A 16,424-nucleotide genomic window follows, 5' to 3' on the forward strand; every position below is an offset into this window, starting at 1 on the left:
AGAGATAACAATCAACTTACTATATCCTAAAATATATTATTGCAACAATTACATTGTATTTCTCCCTTAGCTCTAGAGAGAGCTCAACAAACACCAGGAAATTCCTTGCCGAATTGAAGGATTAACCCAAAGAAGAGTCTCCTGCAGACCTGATCATGTATTCAAAAAGCATTGACTATTCTCTGTGCCACTGAAATCAAGCAGTCAAAGACAGCCAGCTTATTGCAGCAGCATGAACAGTCACCTGATTTCCTTTACTGGGAATAGCTTGCCCTGATTTCCAGTCTATTTATTTATACGCTATACACAGACTACGAGGTAATTAGTTTTCCCACTAAAAGCATAAATGACTTTCTTGGTCTTCTTTTATGTGACCTGAGGTCCAAATCACATGAGGAGATGCAGAGTGTTTATGAATTAGCTCTGAATTGTCAGAAGGGAAGGTTCAGCCCTCATGAGAGCAGAATCTTCACCATATTAAAGTGTCTAACATAGTTTTTGTACCTATTTTACTCCTCTCCAGGTATTCAATCTGATACAAGCAAATGGCAGGAAAAAATAAAAGCACCCTACCTCCCTTAAAGGACCTCTCTTCATGTACATGTATGTGCAATCTGTCTGAAATGTAAGCAAATGTTACTATTCCCAATGCAAAAGAAAAGGGAAGCTAAAGGATTGTGAAGGGAATGGATCAGTCATACAAAGTTTGACAGAAAAGATATCAAATCTGAATGAGAGGCTACCTTTACACTTATGTATTATTAACATCAAGAAAACATTATTTATTTCTTTCTACCTGTTGCTCACTTTTAAATATTATGGTCTGGCAGAGTTTGAGAAGTAATAGCTTGGTCTCCAAAACCTGCTTAGAAAGTGAAAACTTTACATGAAGATAAAGATAGAGGATAACTCCAGGGTGGGGAGAAGAGAAGGGAAAGAGGAAGGGAGGAGAATGAAAGTAAATGTTACCAAAATCTTTCAGGATAGCATTCTGCATTAACGAGTTTTCCCCTTCATCCACCAATGCTGTTTGCTGATCTATTATTTCAGTCCCTTCCACTTAATACAAACACTGAAAAGTAATGAGATTATTCCTCAATGATCAGCTATCCTCAGTTTCTAAGCTGCTTTTTTAAAGCACTAAAAGCCATGTAATAAAATTGGGGGAATTTTTAAGCCACACTATCCTCCCTCAGAATATATTTTCCATGGTCTACACACAAAGGCGTAAATTATAACTTGAGCAAAGTTGTACATTATCATTGTATATACTATAGAATCATCAAAGAACCACAGAAATTTTGGCTGCAAGTCACCTAGTCTCACCTCCCAGTAAAAACGTGATAACTTCCAACACCAGATTAAGATTTCCAGCGTAGTTGACTGGAAACGATCAAGCTTACAGCCTTTCTGGTAACCTCTTCCATTACTACAGTATCCCCTTCATGAACAAGATTTCCTGTGTCCAGTTGGAACTGGACTACTGCCCCTTGCTAAAGTGTATGCCTCTACGGAGAAAAGTTTGGAGCCACCATCTTTGCCTCTACCTTTAAAGTTACCCTGGGCTAAGTTAAGATTGCCCCCTTACCCTCCTCTTCACCAGACGCAGCTTCCTAAAAATCCCAGCTCCCCAACCTCTCCCACCACAACACTTGGGGTCTACGCCTCTTATCAGTTTAGTATCCCCCCACTGGACTACTTCCAGTTTTTCAATATCCCCTCTGTATTAGCGGTTACCAAAATGACACACATTTGTTGTCTAAGCAGCAGCTTTCCCAGTTCGAAGCAGAGGTGGTAACAGCTTCCTTCAGTCTGCTAGTCATGTTCCTCCTTCCTTCTAACATAGACCCATATACAGTTTTGTTTGCAGAAAGGGCATCATTGGCTCATGCTCAGCTTAACAGTCTTAATGATCACAGGTCCTTTTCAGCAGGACTGTGACTCCACCAGGTGCTTCTCAGCCTGGACTGACGCATGGCATTACTCCTCCTCAGATACAGAATTTCAGTCTGCTCTTTTTCAAATATACAAGTTTTAAATACGTCAGTCCTCAGTTTGTTCAAGGTCTCAAGATGCTTTAAGATAGAAGCTCTACTTTGGCCTTCCAAGCATCACCCTAATTTAGTATCATTCACAAATTTTCTGAAGGTGCATTCTCTTCAATTCTGTCATCCAAGTCACTGAAGAATTGAATAGCACAATACCAGAATCAACCCTTGAGATATTCCACTTCTTACTGTCTGCTAACTGCTCAGGCCATTAACACCCTTTCAGGACTATAGTCCAGCCAATTTTCAGCCCATGCTTCCTCAGCCTCCTGTTGACAACAGTGTGTGAGAAGGTACAAGGAGTCTTAATAAAGCTACATTTATACCAAATCAAATGTGTTCCATGCATTCACATTGTAAGACATTTCATCCTAGAAGGTAATCAGATCAGCACTAACTGCACTTCAGATATCTGTGTTGACTCTTCCTATTTACTCTCTTGTCTTTCAGGTGCCTAGAAGCAAATGCCAACAGGATGTGTTCTATGATCTTGCTGGGGACTGTCACTGACCTGACACATCTGGTAGATGCCCAGACCATTCTCCTTATCTTTTGTGAAGATTGGTATAAGGTTAGCCCCTTCCTAGTTCTCAGGACTTTCCTCAATTACCATGTTTTTTCTTGGATGACAGCTGCCCTGCAATCCTATCACCTGAATGAGCTCTTGTCTATCTTGGGATAGAGCCCCAAGAAGCTGAATACACCCAGTTTCTCTAAGCAGTCCTTAACCTGTGGCTCTTCATGTTACTGCTTCTTGTCAGGGAATAGTTAAAAAAAAAAAAAAAACCCCACAAAAAACAAAACAAACAACAAAAAAAAAAAACCCAAAAACAAACAAAAAAAACCACCCACACAAAATAAAAACAAAAACAAAAAAAAAAAAAAAAACCACCCCCAAAAAAAACCCCAAAAAACCCAAAAAAAAAAAACCCCAAACCACAGGAAATTTCTGCCTTTTCTGTTCAGCTCCAAATAGGTTTTGGCCTTTCTGATTTCAATTTGTCTTCTCCAGAAATAATGAAGGAGAAATTAAAGTTGCCACATGAAGTACCACAGTAGAAATACATTCGACTTCTAGATCAAAATAGGCATAAGGTTAGAAATCAAATTCTACACTCTTTGAAAGAATGGTGTAGGCTTTTCTTCACTGCAATAAGGCACTGCATGTTGAAAACTTCATCCAGCAGGGGCTGCAGATGGCAAATTTCTGAAAAGTCTCAGGAAGCTTTGCAGAAAGAGAAATGAAAACTGATGAGTTTTTCCCTACTATAAAATAACTAATACTCCACAAAATGAGAATATGGCTGATGATGATCTTTTAAATTCACTTGTTAAAGTGAATGGAATCGAACAAGCTTTCTCATACTGTGCTTTTTAATAATCAATAGAAACATTTTTAAATTTACACAATATTGTATTATCTAAACCAATTAATCTTCAGCTCCAGGAAAAACAGGCAGCATTAGGCCACAACTGCAAGAACATGCTGACTCCATAATTTGATGACTCTTTCAAGAAAAGAAATGCTTAGAATAAACGTACTCAACTAGGAAGCAATATGTCAAGAATATTCAAATTTTAAAAATAATTATTTTACGTAACTTGTGCGTTTTTGTCGATGTTAATATAATCCTTTTCAGTGTTAACCTGAAGAGTCACACTTCTCTTAAGCCAGTCCATTCATCCCTCACTCACCACAACCACTGATGAGAGGAAGAACCTCTATGCCTATTTCTCCCTTTTCAAGTAATGCTTATTATTAATGCAGACTACGAATAAAAAAAGATGACTGAAAAAAAAAAAACCCAAAACATTCAAACTTAAGTCTGACAAAATAGAAATCTTCACAAACGTCTAAAATACCAAACGGAAGAGACACAAATTAATATGCTTTTATGTAAAGACTTTACTTCTCTGTATGCATACATGTGCACTGCTATAATCAAAGGAGCCACTGAATGCATTAATACAGGCATGAACTATGTGAACAGTTCAGGTAGAGCATTAATGCCCAGGTTTATTAACAACACAAGATTCATGACATAAGAATATTTTATTTTTTTTTAAATATTCTACAAAATGAACCAGGAAAGCATTAACACCTATTATCATATGACATCTTCACATCAGGGAAGGCTTGTAATGATGAGGAGTGTATGTGATTAGAACAACTAACGGTGAAAAAATTAAACAGGAGAATATTCAGGTGCATAACTTAGACCCACAGAGAAGCTTGCATATTTTTTCCCTGTAACAGTTGGCCTCATAAAATAGGTTAACTATGCCTATAAATCTTACATCGTAACTACAGACTAACAGCCTACTTTACTACATAAAAGGCAACAAAAAATAAAAAAAATTGAGGGACACTATATATCATTCAAATTTACAGTAAGAAACCATAAAGTAGATCCCTGCAGGACCATAGACAAACTGAGAGGGAGCAGGTACAGTTACCGTCACAAGAAAATAAGAAGCTAAACTGTATGTGGTGGGGAAATCTGGAAGAGTAAGCTTCTCAGGAATCTCATCATAGATGAAAAGGGGAGGAAACACATTCATTTATGTTCAGACTAAACTGATGACACTCAGACAGATTTCTTTCAATGCTTTTATCCTCAACGCACAAAGGCAATGCAGCTTCACAAACCAAAGCACACCAAAACTACCTGACAGTGGCAATGCTCTCTCTCATACACAGAAAATCTAGCAAGGTTTTAAGTACTGAACAATTTCTCAAGCCAAATAAGGGAACACAGCTGCATATCACCCACACACCACTCATGCAGAAAAGTACTTTTTCATTTGTATCTCTTTTTTTACACATTCATGGAATAAACTTCAGTTAATTTTCTAAAATTAAATGAAAAGTGCTTAGCGGGCTTACCGTCAGCCTTTAAATATTCACCTATTACTAAAGCACTAAGTGTATTTGAGTCAGTAACTAGCTCTTCTTCATTTACGAAGGCATCACTGTGGCATATGTTATCAATGAATTTATATTTCTGTGTCTGACAGTGAAACTGGCAAGTAAAAGTCCAGCACCAGCAGCCATGCTGATTCAGTATCAGCAAACAGGCACTGCGTCAAACCTCAGTTTGACTGGCTATCAAATTTATAATGGACAGCTGTCCATTTTCTATAGTCTATCATCCAGCCTCAGCATGAAAAACCTCTAAAGGGGATGCTGGTGCTGCATAAGCTGTGGGGTGCTTCCAAATCTTTACAGACTGCAGTGGGGAGGAGTCACTGTAAGTACACCTTTTGCAATGCTTTTAAATCCCAATATGCATCACAGTGACACATAAGCCCCATTTCCAGAGACAGAGACACTTACCTAGTATTATATCTGGTTTTGTAATATGCTGCTTGTGCACACAGAAAGGACATAGGATGAAACTACACTGTTAATTTAATCTCAAGAATGTATTCACTATTGTGTGAGTTTCAGCTGGGATCCAGTTAATTTTCTTCCTTGTAGCTGGTGCCGTTCCAAAGCAGCATAGAGGATAATTCTTAAAGATACCTATTTACATCCACACTCTAGACTATGAAATAGAGAAGTGAACAAAGTCAGAAAATTTTTCCATTCTGCTTTTTTCTTCTATTTTTCACTGAAAAATTTGTTGAAAAATGCTTAGCAATGTGAAGTTAAACTAACAGGTTTCCTAGACTGAGAGCCTGGTAACGGTTTACAAAAGACTCAATTTAAATCTTAATTACACAGCCAGGCACATAATTGCACTATGTTACTGTTGGGGTACATGGATAATCATGACCACAGGATAACACTGCAACATGAATTGCAGGTTACAGTGATAAGACTTCCACCCTAAGCAGCAAAATGTCATTCCAGATTAATCAGATCACTAGACTGGAAGGCACTACATACCCAAGGAAAGAAAGCTCAACGCAGACAGGTACTAGTTATGCTTAAGAGCTGGGACCGTCTGAAAAATGTGAAGAATGCTGCTTTACGAGGACTCGAGGAAAAAGAAACGTCACAACTGAAGGAACAGAGATGAAATTTGGTAAGTACAGCACACATTTTCAAACAACTAAGGAAACAGACTACAAGCAGCTATTTGCTGTATTACAATCCAGACTGAAGAAATTGAGGGAATACTAACAGAAATATTACTCTGTATGCTGCCAATTAGCTAACCAGGGGTGGTTTTTCGCTTACAAAAACTGGTGTCAGAAGTTGTTATTATTACCAAAAAGTTAAATTTCCGCACATGAGAAAACAAGATATCATACCACATTATGCAAACTGAGCAGACAAAGGGCTGTGACTGATCAAAGACCCCTGCCCCATGCAGCCCCTGCCCCACACCCACACTGAAGGAATGCTCTGAAGAGATATATCGAGCTACATGACCTGAAGGCTCAGGGGAGAATAATGACGTGAATAATCACAATTGTTAAAAAGGAAGCCAAACTCATCTCAATGCCAAAGGAAAACCTAAAGGTGCCTTTGTTTTATACAAACTGACTATATCATCAAGGTATTTCAACTGTTTGTGTAACTACCTGTCTCTGAATGTAAGGAATGCAGACCCAGAGCAAAACAATACCAGTTCTGGGTGCTTCTGATTAAAATAACATAACGTATGTATTGGATCTGCTTATAACTCTAATCAAGAGCATCTTTTACTCACATAACTGTAATAGGTATTTAGCTTAAAGCTTTGTGCTTTTCTGCAGAGCTCAGTCATTCCCTCAGCAAGTGACCTTGACCCACTGTGATTCCACCTACAATTAGCGACTGCTGAAGTGGCAACGCAACAGCACAGACTCCAGGCAAGTGGGCTCTGAGCTGGGACACACCTCCTGCCAGAGGAGCCTCACTCCCCAGCAGTTGCTAGCCTTGAATTTCAGGCCCAGGACAGATCACTCTATTGGACTTGCAGAGTGATGGAGAAGGGATGTGTCCCCCATTGTGGAGCTTGCTGGATACCTTTATACGAATTATATGGAACGCTTAATGAACCAAGTAATGGCTCAGCTTTGTACCAAGTCTGCAAGACCTCAGTACTGAGCCTTGCCAGGATTTCTCTCTCTGAACTTTTCTTGATCTGCCTGCAGCTTTGTTTTACTTGGTTTAGCTGTAACAGCAATTTCTGTAATCAAGCAAGTGCCTATGGCTAATTTGACTATAGTTTATACAGATAGAAGTATCAAGCAGTCATTCTGTGTAGAACAAGGTATTTAATGCAACTGACACAATGAGATACATGATAGCAGTACCCTTCAGAAGTGAAGGCAGAGTATCATAGTACAGTCATAAAGGGAAAAGAGATGGGCCACCAACTTGGCCGTGGAGACCCCACAGCTATAAACAACTCGGGCAGACCAGCATGGGGAGCGCACATGTGGTTAAGCCCAATACAAAAAAAACAAACCACAAACAAGAACTCTGGTGAGAGCTGCGGGCTTCAGCTGACTTCAGCAAACACATTCCTTTCTGATGACTGGGGGATGCTCAGCGTCATGATGGTGAGCATATTCTAGATAATGAGATGCACATTTACATTGTGTCAATTTTAGAGTGCAATTGCTATACTCCACTAACTGTAGTTTCTAATTAAATTGAGATTTGAGTGCATTGCTGTGTCACTGTACTATATCAAACCCCCCTGTAACGTCAATTAAACTTTGCACTAAGAAGTCCTCCACATGTGGAATATCTAAAATAACATGGTCAAAGAATATTGCACTGTGACAGGTCCCAAAACAAAAACGGGTAACATCCTAGGAAAGATTGCAAAATTCAAGCCACTATCATCTCATCACATATCTTTCCCTTAAATAATAATAACTAAATGAACAGACAAAAAACCAAACAAAAAAATCTTCCAATGAAATCTTTTCAAAAATAAAAAGGAGAAAAAACTCTTTGGGCCTCAGGACTTGGATTAACTGTTTGCACAGAAAAGGAAAATGTACACATAAAGAGTAGCAGGGAACCCACGCAAAAGGCTCCACTGTTAACACAGGCTATACATGTAAACCTCCCTCCAAAACAGCGAGTGATGTTCTACCATGCAATGCAATGTTAACATTGAGGGAAAGAATTAATTATGAATTAAGCAATTAATTTGTCTAGAACTTTACTACAAATCTTCAAATCTTTTTAAAGATTAATACCTTTTGCTGGCCTTTTACCCCTTCACACTGGAAAGATTCTCTGAGGCAACTATAGAATAAGTTTCTGTCACCAGAAATTTCAAAAATAAATTCTTCATTTTCACCACGGGGGGTGAAAGGTACATCCTACACAATTGCTAAAACCAATTTATCATGTGATTTTAGACTGGTTTAGTGTTATCATAACTACATAGCTCACAGCCAAAGTTAAGCTTATTTGGGTAGTAATGTACCTTAACACTCAGGCATAGACTGAAGTTTAAACATAGTTGAGCATTTGCTGGGTTCCAGTTTTCTTGTTTGACGATAAATAGAATAGTAACATATTTTCTCAAAGCGTAACATGCACAGCATTCAACTACCCAGGAAGTACTTTTTCCTAGCAATACAAAGGATTTAAATTACCCCCAGAAAAATACAATTCCACTTATCAGTAAATACATCAGGAGTAGAAAATGCCATCATGTGACAAAACACACAGACACAGATGGGAAAACACAGTAGAAGTATTCAAGTTTTCAAAATTACATTAAAGGAATAAAAATTGCTAAAACAATCATAAAAATTAAATCTTCAAAAATCCCTTTCAAAACTGAAGTTGTAAGGGCAGGCTGCATGAAAAGTACTGGCAAGACAAATTAAAGGAGAAGGGTCACTGTGGAATCCAGAGAGTGCTTTTAGTGTTTTTCTTTCATTTCTAGAGAAGAGAAGACAGAAGAAGTAACAAAAATCACTAAGTGTTCACAGTTGGGTTTTTTTAACAGCACTTTCTTTTCTCTGTAGAATAGGTATGCTAGTTTTGAAAGCCATGAGACTCACAGCCTCATATATTCTCTATGCAAATGCAAACTACTATTGATGGATATTGCTTAATTCAAGCATAGAAAGAGAAAAATACTGAAAGCAGGTAACATAGCTAAGCTTCAGGAACATAAAGTATACAGAAACATGACTGTGACTTCCTTTAAGACAAGGAAGCGGGGCAGGGATAGAGAGACACACCCAAAGCCACCGCTTCCCTGCACATTTAAACAGGGATGTTACGTTGGACTTTGCACCATTCCAAACACCACGAAAAGTTGACTAAACCCACGGCTTGAAGTATATTTTTACAGCAGCTGTGCTGAAGAGCCCAATTCCTGAAAACAAGTTGGCAAATTGATTCAACCACCCTTTGCCAAAAAACAAAACAACACACTCGACTTCCTATAACACAAAGCTGCTTCTTATCTTTTCAGATAGTTATTTTCAGCTTTCTCAGCTTCCCCCAAGCAGCATTCCCCACCTGGGAATGAGTAAGTCCACGTCTGTCAGTACAAGAGAGGGAGCTGCGTCAGTACAGGAAGAAGCACAACTTGACCAGCCACTTCTCTAACTATTTTAAGTTCATTAAGATCTCCCTCTCAAGTGACTTTAAGGTAAGAGTGACACCCTATTTCACTATGCTGGGTAAAAGACTTGGGGCTTGGTGTGAAAATATTTTACATTTTAAAACTCCCCAATGAACTACACCAGAGGAAATCAACAATGTTAAAATGTTACAAATGTAGTACGTTAAAATGTAAATTTCATTGTATTAAATTTCTAAAATTCTATTGAAATAGAGATCACTATTATTACTTTATTAGGGTATCTTTATTCAAAGTTTGAAATTCTTCCAGCAATGGCAGAAGAAAAAAAGTTAAGGCAGAAGTACTTGTGGATCAGTGAAAAGTGTGTTCATACACTGGCTGCATGCTAAGAAAGGATATTTTGCCTTTCTTCGTGATGCCCTTTAATAGTGCTTTAAATTAGCATTAGACTGAGCTATCACTAAGTGGCACTCTACCCAGCTTCTCTGAAATTCTTGGCTTTGAACTACTAATTTTCAACATTACTTTAAGTCAAAATAGCATCATATTTAACTCTACTTTTGTTCTGATAATTATCATTTTATTCCCTCTCTTCAAAGATGGTTTTTACTGGGAGGATATATTCTCTCTCTCAATACTCTTCTATCAGACTAAATCTTCACAGACTAAACCTTCCACTTCCAGCTCATTTCAACCAACCCCCAAAATACATATTTTGGATTATGACCACAGTGAAATAATTTTTAGTTTCTTCATATTGCACCTACTATGGCTACTGCCTCTTTGGCGTGCCTTCCAGGATACGGGGTTCTGAATAGGCATTACTTGTCTAGGTCTCGGTCTCCATTCTGTAAACCCCTATTTCCTGAGAAGCACAACACGAATACGCTTATGGCTGCTCTGGAGAGCTCTGTGAAACTAGTCCCAGACCAAACCAAGCACTTAAGAATCCTACAGAGCAGGGTGTACAGTTACTACCTTAAATTATTTCCTCCACCAGAGACTGCGACAATGCTTTTCAAAACTTCTCCATCCAAGTCGCCGTTTCCAGTAGTGGAATCATACATCTCAAAAGCAATCCCCATCAAGTAGAGGACATACTTGGGAAGCACTAGCTGTACTCAAAAAGCTTCCTATTTCAATAATACGTTGGTCTATCCAGCAACTTAAAAGTATAGTATCCACTGCATAGAATTGTGCTACTCAGTTTAGTTCTTATCTAAGAATCAATATATTAATGAAAACAGAAAGATGGCAGAAAGGAAGAGAAATATCTCTCTGGAATATTTTAAAACCTCACTGGAAACAAGGGAGTTCTGGAACTAAGGAAGTAAGTATACTGACATGCTACTTAGAGAGATGATGAAAGAAATATATATTGGTTGAGTATAATTGGCATGGGTCTGAAATAGAGCTGCTAAAACTTTTAAAGGCAGAGATAAAGCCTGATGTTTGAGGGGAAGCAAGAGATGAATATATTGCAATTGAACCTATTTAGAAAAGCCACAGAATACTCAAGGTTACTAGAGTAATTACTCATTCCTACATGGCAAGAACGAGATTTTATTTTGGTGATTATCATATATTACAATATGTCATGCATTATATTAGGGAAAATGGCTGAAAAAGTCATTCTGCAATCAGAACTGGGGCCCGGTATTTGAATGACTGTATGAAATGTCATGACCTGCTGGTCAGACCAGATGATCTCACAAGTATCTTCTGGCCTTAAAACCTTAAAAAAATCATCTGAACTTAAACATCCATTTAGACAAGTGATTTTGTTCTAAAACTTCCATATAAAAACATGGGGAAAACAACGTGGCAGAACAAAGAACAGAAATTAAATCTTTCAACTTCTACAGCCACTTCCATTTGCAGTTTTACTTACATATACATATATAGGACATGCATGACATACACAACCCCATTTCAAAGAGTACTAATACATAACATACAAGTTCACTTAAGTCATGTATATTATCCTTATTTAATATTGACATGCACTACAACACTTAGTCTTTATTACCTTGTATGTGTTTTTCAGCCTAGTTATAAACACAATTTCTTGAGAGATAAGTAGCTTTCTAATGGGAAAACTGGTAAATATTTAAAAGTAATAGAAGCTACTTTAGAAAAAAATGTGAGCATTATAAATCCAGAATAAGTATCTTTATTTGAAACGGGTAGATAAAAAGGATTCAAAAGAAATATTAAACATTACACAACTTGTTTCTGAAAAGGAAAGAGCTGTTCTCTGAAACAGACTACTACTAAAATGGTAAAGGAAACTAGTCACAAACAAACTAAAATGTATGATACTATTTCTGAGTGGAACATAGTTGTTGGTGCTTCAAGATGAACCTCACTCTTAGGAAGTTATTTTATCTTGTGTCCTCCAAGAGTTTTTACTAAGAGAATCTGCCAAAACAAGCCTCTGCTAGGTCACTGCCACTACATTCCTCCTCAGCTTCCAAGGGAGCAGTTTCTGTATGACAAGAACCAAAGTACTGTGTATGACATATATCTGGAGACTTCCCGGAAAAGCCTCAGCTTTACTACATGTTTACTCAACAGGTTCTTCAGCAGCTATTCCTACCTTCCAAACAACATTATCAATAGCTCTCTTCCTAGGATTTTCTTGACTGGGATCAGAAGTCTCTTGCACAGGTGGAAATTCCCAATCAGAAACACATCATGCTTTTCACAAAAGAAACAGTTGTATCTATCACATATGTTCTCATAAATCAGAGTCCTGATACCACACTTCGTTTGTTGAGTATTTTTTCCATATTTACAGAAACAAAAACAGATGACAAAGCAGAAACAAACGGCCTTATGTTTTGTAAAATCCATGAAGCACCGGGCCAAATGTGTTTGCCAGTACATGATAAAAAAGAAAAAACAAAAACCAAAAAACCCTTTTTCATACAGATGTTTAACACTACTTGATGATTTCTGCTAAAAGAACTTTATGCAGACCATTTATAAACAAACAGACAAACACACACAAAAAAAGCCCAACAACTTTCACTTTCACAGAAGTTATTAACCCTTCCTCTTCATAAGGACAGCTTGAAAACATTTAAGCCAAAGCTCACTGCCTGGCATTTCAACCTCACGATTTCTCAGACATATGGTGTATGATTCTGCCCTCTCCTCCAGCTGTGTCTGCTGACCCTAAGAAAGTTAACAACAAGGAGAAAAATCAATCACGAAAGATTCATATTCTTTACCCATCACTTCTTCTCAATCGCATCTCAGAAATCTGAAACTTGAAAGTGATTCAACATGCATGCCCAGAGGTAAAATACAAATATACATTAAAGCAAGGCATTCAGGGTTTTCATTTCCCAAAATCAACCTAACTTGTCAACATCAACATACAGGCTTCAATTTCTACTTTGACAGAAATCCCCCACTTGAAAAGCATGTGGCTAAACCGTCTGATCTAGTCATGACCAGCAAGAATGCCACTTTACATCTGACATATCAAGCACAGCTTTTTAGACCAAATAAATTTTTCAGACCCAATACATAGTCTCCTCAAAATAATACAGCACATGGATGTCTGTTCTTCGAGCTAAGCACTGCAAAGCTTCATATTTTGTGAATAAATCATTTATGTTTTGCATAGGAAGTTTAAGTAGAACAAATAAACATGACATTTATGACTTCTCTGCTCCATGTATCCAACCCTCTTCAAAGACCGCAAGCAGCTATTACAGTCATCAATACCATAAATCCTGCAGTTTACTCTGTTACAATCACTCAAAGATACCATTCTAGGTATTTCATGAGAAGTAACACATGAAGTTGCCACAAATGTTCCAAGAGAATTGAAACAATAAGGAAACTTCTTAAAGTTAAGCATCAGCATGTATGAAATGAAGAAAATGTAACAGATTTGATTCCTTGATTACGACCTTACTCATCTTTTTCTTTATCAGCAGTACTTCTGAATAATTGTCTGTGTTCGTATTTCTAAAACTCTATGTATGGTTTCAGCTGCAAAGGGCACTAAAGCAAATTCACATACCAGGCAGTAACTAACTTCTCCTTCTAAAAAGCAGAGGGTTACCGATCTGAACCGTCAGTTAGAAACTTACTTCATTTACTCCCCTGATGTCCCCTAATGCAGAATCAGTGTCATGGATTTCAACTGCCTGAAGCATGGTGGTGGTGGCCTTACCTAGAATTCTTCCAACAGAACATTATGGAAGTCTGTCAAAACACACAGTATTGTGGGGAATAAAAAAGGCTCAAAAGCCGGTCTGTGTGCATTTTGGTTGTTTTGGTTTGTTGGGGCTTTTTTTGTTTGGTTTTGGTTGGTTGGTTGGATTTTTTTCCAAAAATCTTTACTACACATAAAAAAAAAAAAAAAAGAAAAAAAATAAAAATTGAAGTTTATTAACAGAACACCTGTGAAATTTTGATACCCTTTACCCGCATAACTCAAGAGATTATCTTGTTAGCAGTACCTTATGTTAGCTGGCTACATTGTTCTTGAGGATAGCAGAATGCAGAATTCCTTTGTTACGGGCTCCTTTTTGCTGTGGTTCAGAGGCATCAGAAACAAATTTGCTAATATTTTACTATTTTAAATCCTTTTAATCTAGTGGATTCAGCACCAATTCACTCTAGTACTCAATTCACTGATTTCTGGGGGGGGAAGGTTCAGCTGCAAAATAGATGACCAGGTATAAACTAGTAATATTATCACAAAACCCAACAACAGAGAAGAACTCTTCACTACTCAGTAAGACGTTTCACATTGTAAAAAGCAGACGCAGCATATCTTCTGCCTATGTAACTTCCCTGCACATTTTTTCAACATTAGAGAGTCAAAACCTAAGGCAGACATTTTTCCTCAAAATAATACAGTAACACAGGCTGAAACACTGGTACATTCCCAAGTAATGTTATTGTCCCATCTAAAAAACATCTAAACCGTGAGTAATTCCAATCCAACAACATGCCATGAATCTTAAGACAAAATTCCATGCTACAAGCTTTCTTTCTTGCACTCCTCTTTTCAGAATCAGAAAATATGAGTAACTTTTAACACCCAAAAGAGACAACTGGTACATATTAAAAAGAAAAAATGAAGAGCAAGGTCATAATTTTTATAAAAGCCCAATGACTGAACAGCTATTACTCCAATGGCGATATCATAAGCTGAATTCATGCATTAATTTTACTAAAGAAGCAGTGAATGATCACAACTTTATAGTTGGAGAATCAATTTAGACACATTCAGCAAGGAGAAAGCTGACGAAGAGCAGCTATCTTTTAATGTCTCTTTTGGGGATACCTACTGCTGCTGTGGAGCCAAATGAGGGAGTGACAGAAACTAGGTGTTTTCATGAACTGGAATATTAACCATCTCCTGATGTACAAAGAGGCACTAAGCAAAATCTCATACACTCGGCCCACAAAAATTTATATTAAAATGTCCAAACCTGTCTTATAAGAATCAAGCAGAGAATCACACTAAAGACCTTACTTTCAAAAATTTCTAATACCTTTGATTTTAATCATACAAGGCTGAAAGCCTCCATCCCTACTCAAGTGTGCCCTAAAATAATCTCACATCAAGTCTTACATTAAAAAAAAAAAAAAACAAAAAAAAAAACCAACCCCAAACCCACATGTATGTTGCATTTTAAAATCCTAGAATTCTTACAAATCCCTTTAACTAAAAAGTCTAGGACAACACATCTTCACAACTACTCATTTGTCTATAGTTTTTATATGCCATGGCTAAATGCTCTATCTCCACACGCAGAGTGCCAACAAGAAAAGGAGAGATCTCTGAAAACCACCATTCACAGTAAGAGTGAAAATGGAGAATAAAATGAGCAATTAAATGATATTAAATTCACTGTAGGACAGCACATGGAAGTATACTGAGACAGGAAGAAATATTTAACATTCTTTGCAATGTGCATTTGTGAATGAAATTATTCAGTTATCACCTATGAAACCTTTGTGAAAAAAGACTAAATCATATTATTGTTCTTCTAGCCTTCAGATGAAGCACTTGCATACCTGTTCTTTAACTGAAGCTAGAATGGCAGAGGTGGTCTCAGTTTCAGAGCCATCACCATTGGATGTGTTCAACACAGGACTAAGGGAACTTGGCTTGTCAGAAGACGAGGGCTGGTCTGGAACAGGCATAGTTTCTGCAGTTGATGGAAAAACAAAACAATGATTTTGTTACAGAAACATGATATGTATCAGAAATCATATGCATATAAGAATACTATTACTAATTTCAGGAAAAAATGTAGAACATGCTTCTGTTCTGTAATATAGAATTAATCTATCACTTATTTAAAATTAAAACTAGTCCTAAATTAATAACAAAAAATTAAATGATCTCCCAGTCTTATTCCAAAATATTCACCACAGTACATTTGGAGAAGATTCAAACCATTTACAGCTATGATTTTTGTATAGTATTCCAGCGGCAGCATCCAACATGAAATTACAGTATCATGAAAGTAATGAATCATGAAATGCTTTGCAAACAGAAACCCAACAAATTATACATGAGAGAAATCTAAAACATCTAGTGTTGACTTTCTAACATGCATGATTATTTAATATTTATTATATTTTAAGCCTAGGCAACTAGCTTTGCCTTTCTTCTAGTCTACAAGGTGATTTGACAACATTTTATCAGAGTATTTTTGAGAAAAACAGCATACCAGTTGTTAAGCCATTTTGAGATGTGTTACAAAAAGGATTCTTAGTACTTAAAGGCATTTCTAGTGTTCTTTTTTAGAGAGAAAAATGTCTGCGTGACTGTGGAAAAATGTATCTTTCTGAAGGCTAAGTTATAGGGTAGCATCTCTGTTTAAATGTCACT

The 16,424-nt window shown here is 37.2% G+C and overlaps 1 protein-coding gene across 4 annotated transcripts in view; it reads right to left on the reverse strand.

Annotated features, from left to right (window-relative positions):
* Window positions 1-15,730, reverse strand: part of CTNND2 (catenin delta 2) — a 530,492-nt gene extending 514,762 nt beyond the window's left edge. For all 4 annotated transcript variants that reach the window (XM_030485322.1, XM_030485314.1, XM_030485286.1 and 1 more), the window contains exon 1: window positions 15,602-15,730. In XM_030485322.1, the coding sequence (XP_030341182.1) occupies window positions 15,602-15,730 (129 nt within the window). The remainder of the gene's footprint in view (window positions 1-15,601) is intronic.
* Between the last annotated feature and the right edge of the window lie 694 nt (window positions 15,731-16,424).

Source organism: Strigops habroptila, chromosome 1 (assembly GCF_004027225.2).
Source record: "Strigops habroptila isolate Jane chromosome 1, bStrHab1.2.pri, whole genome shotgun sequence".
In the NCBI taxonomy this organism is placed as follows: domain Eukaryota; kingdom Metazoa; phylum Chordata; class Aves; order Psittaciformes; family Psittacidae; genus Strigops; species Strigops habroptila.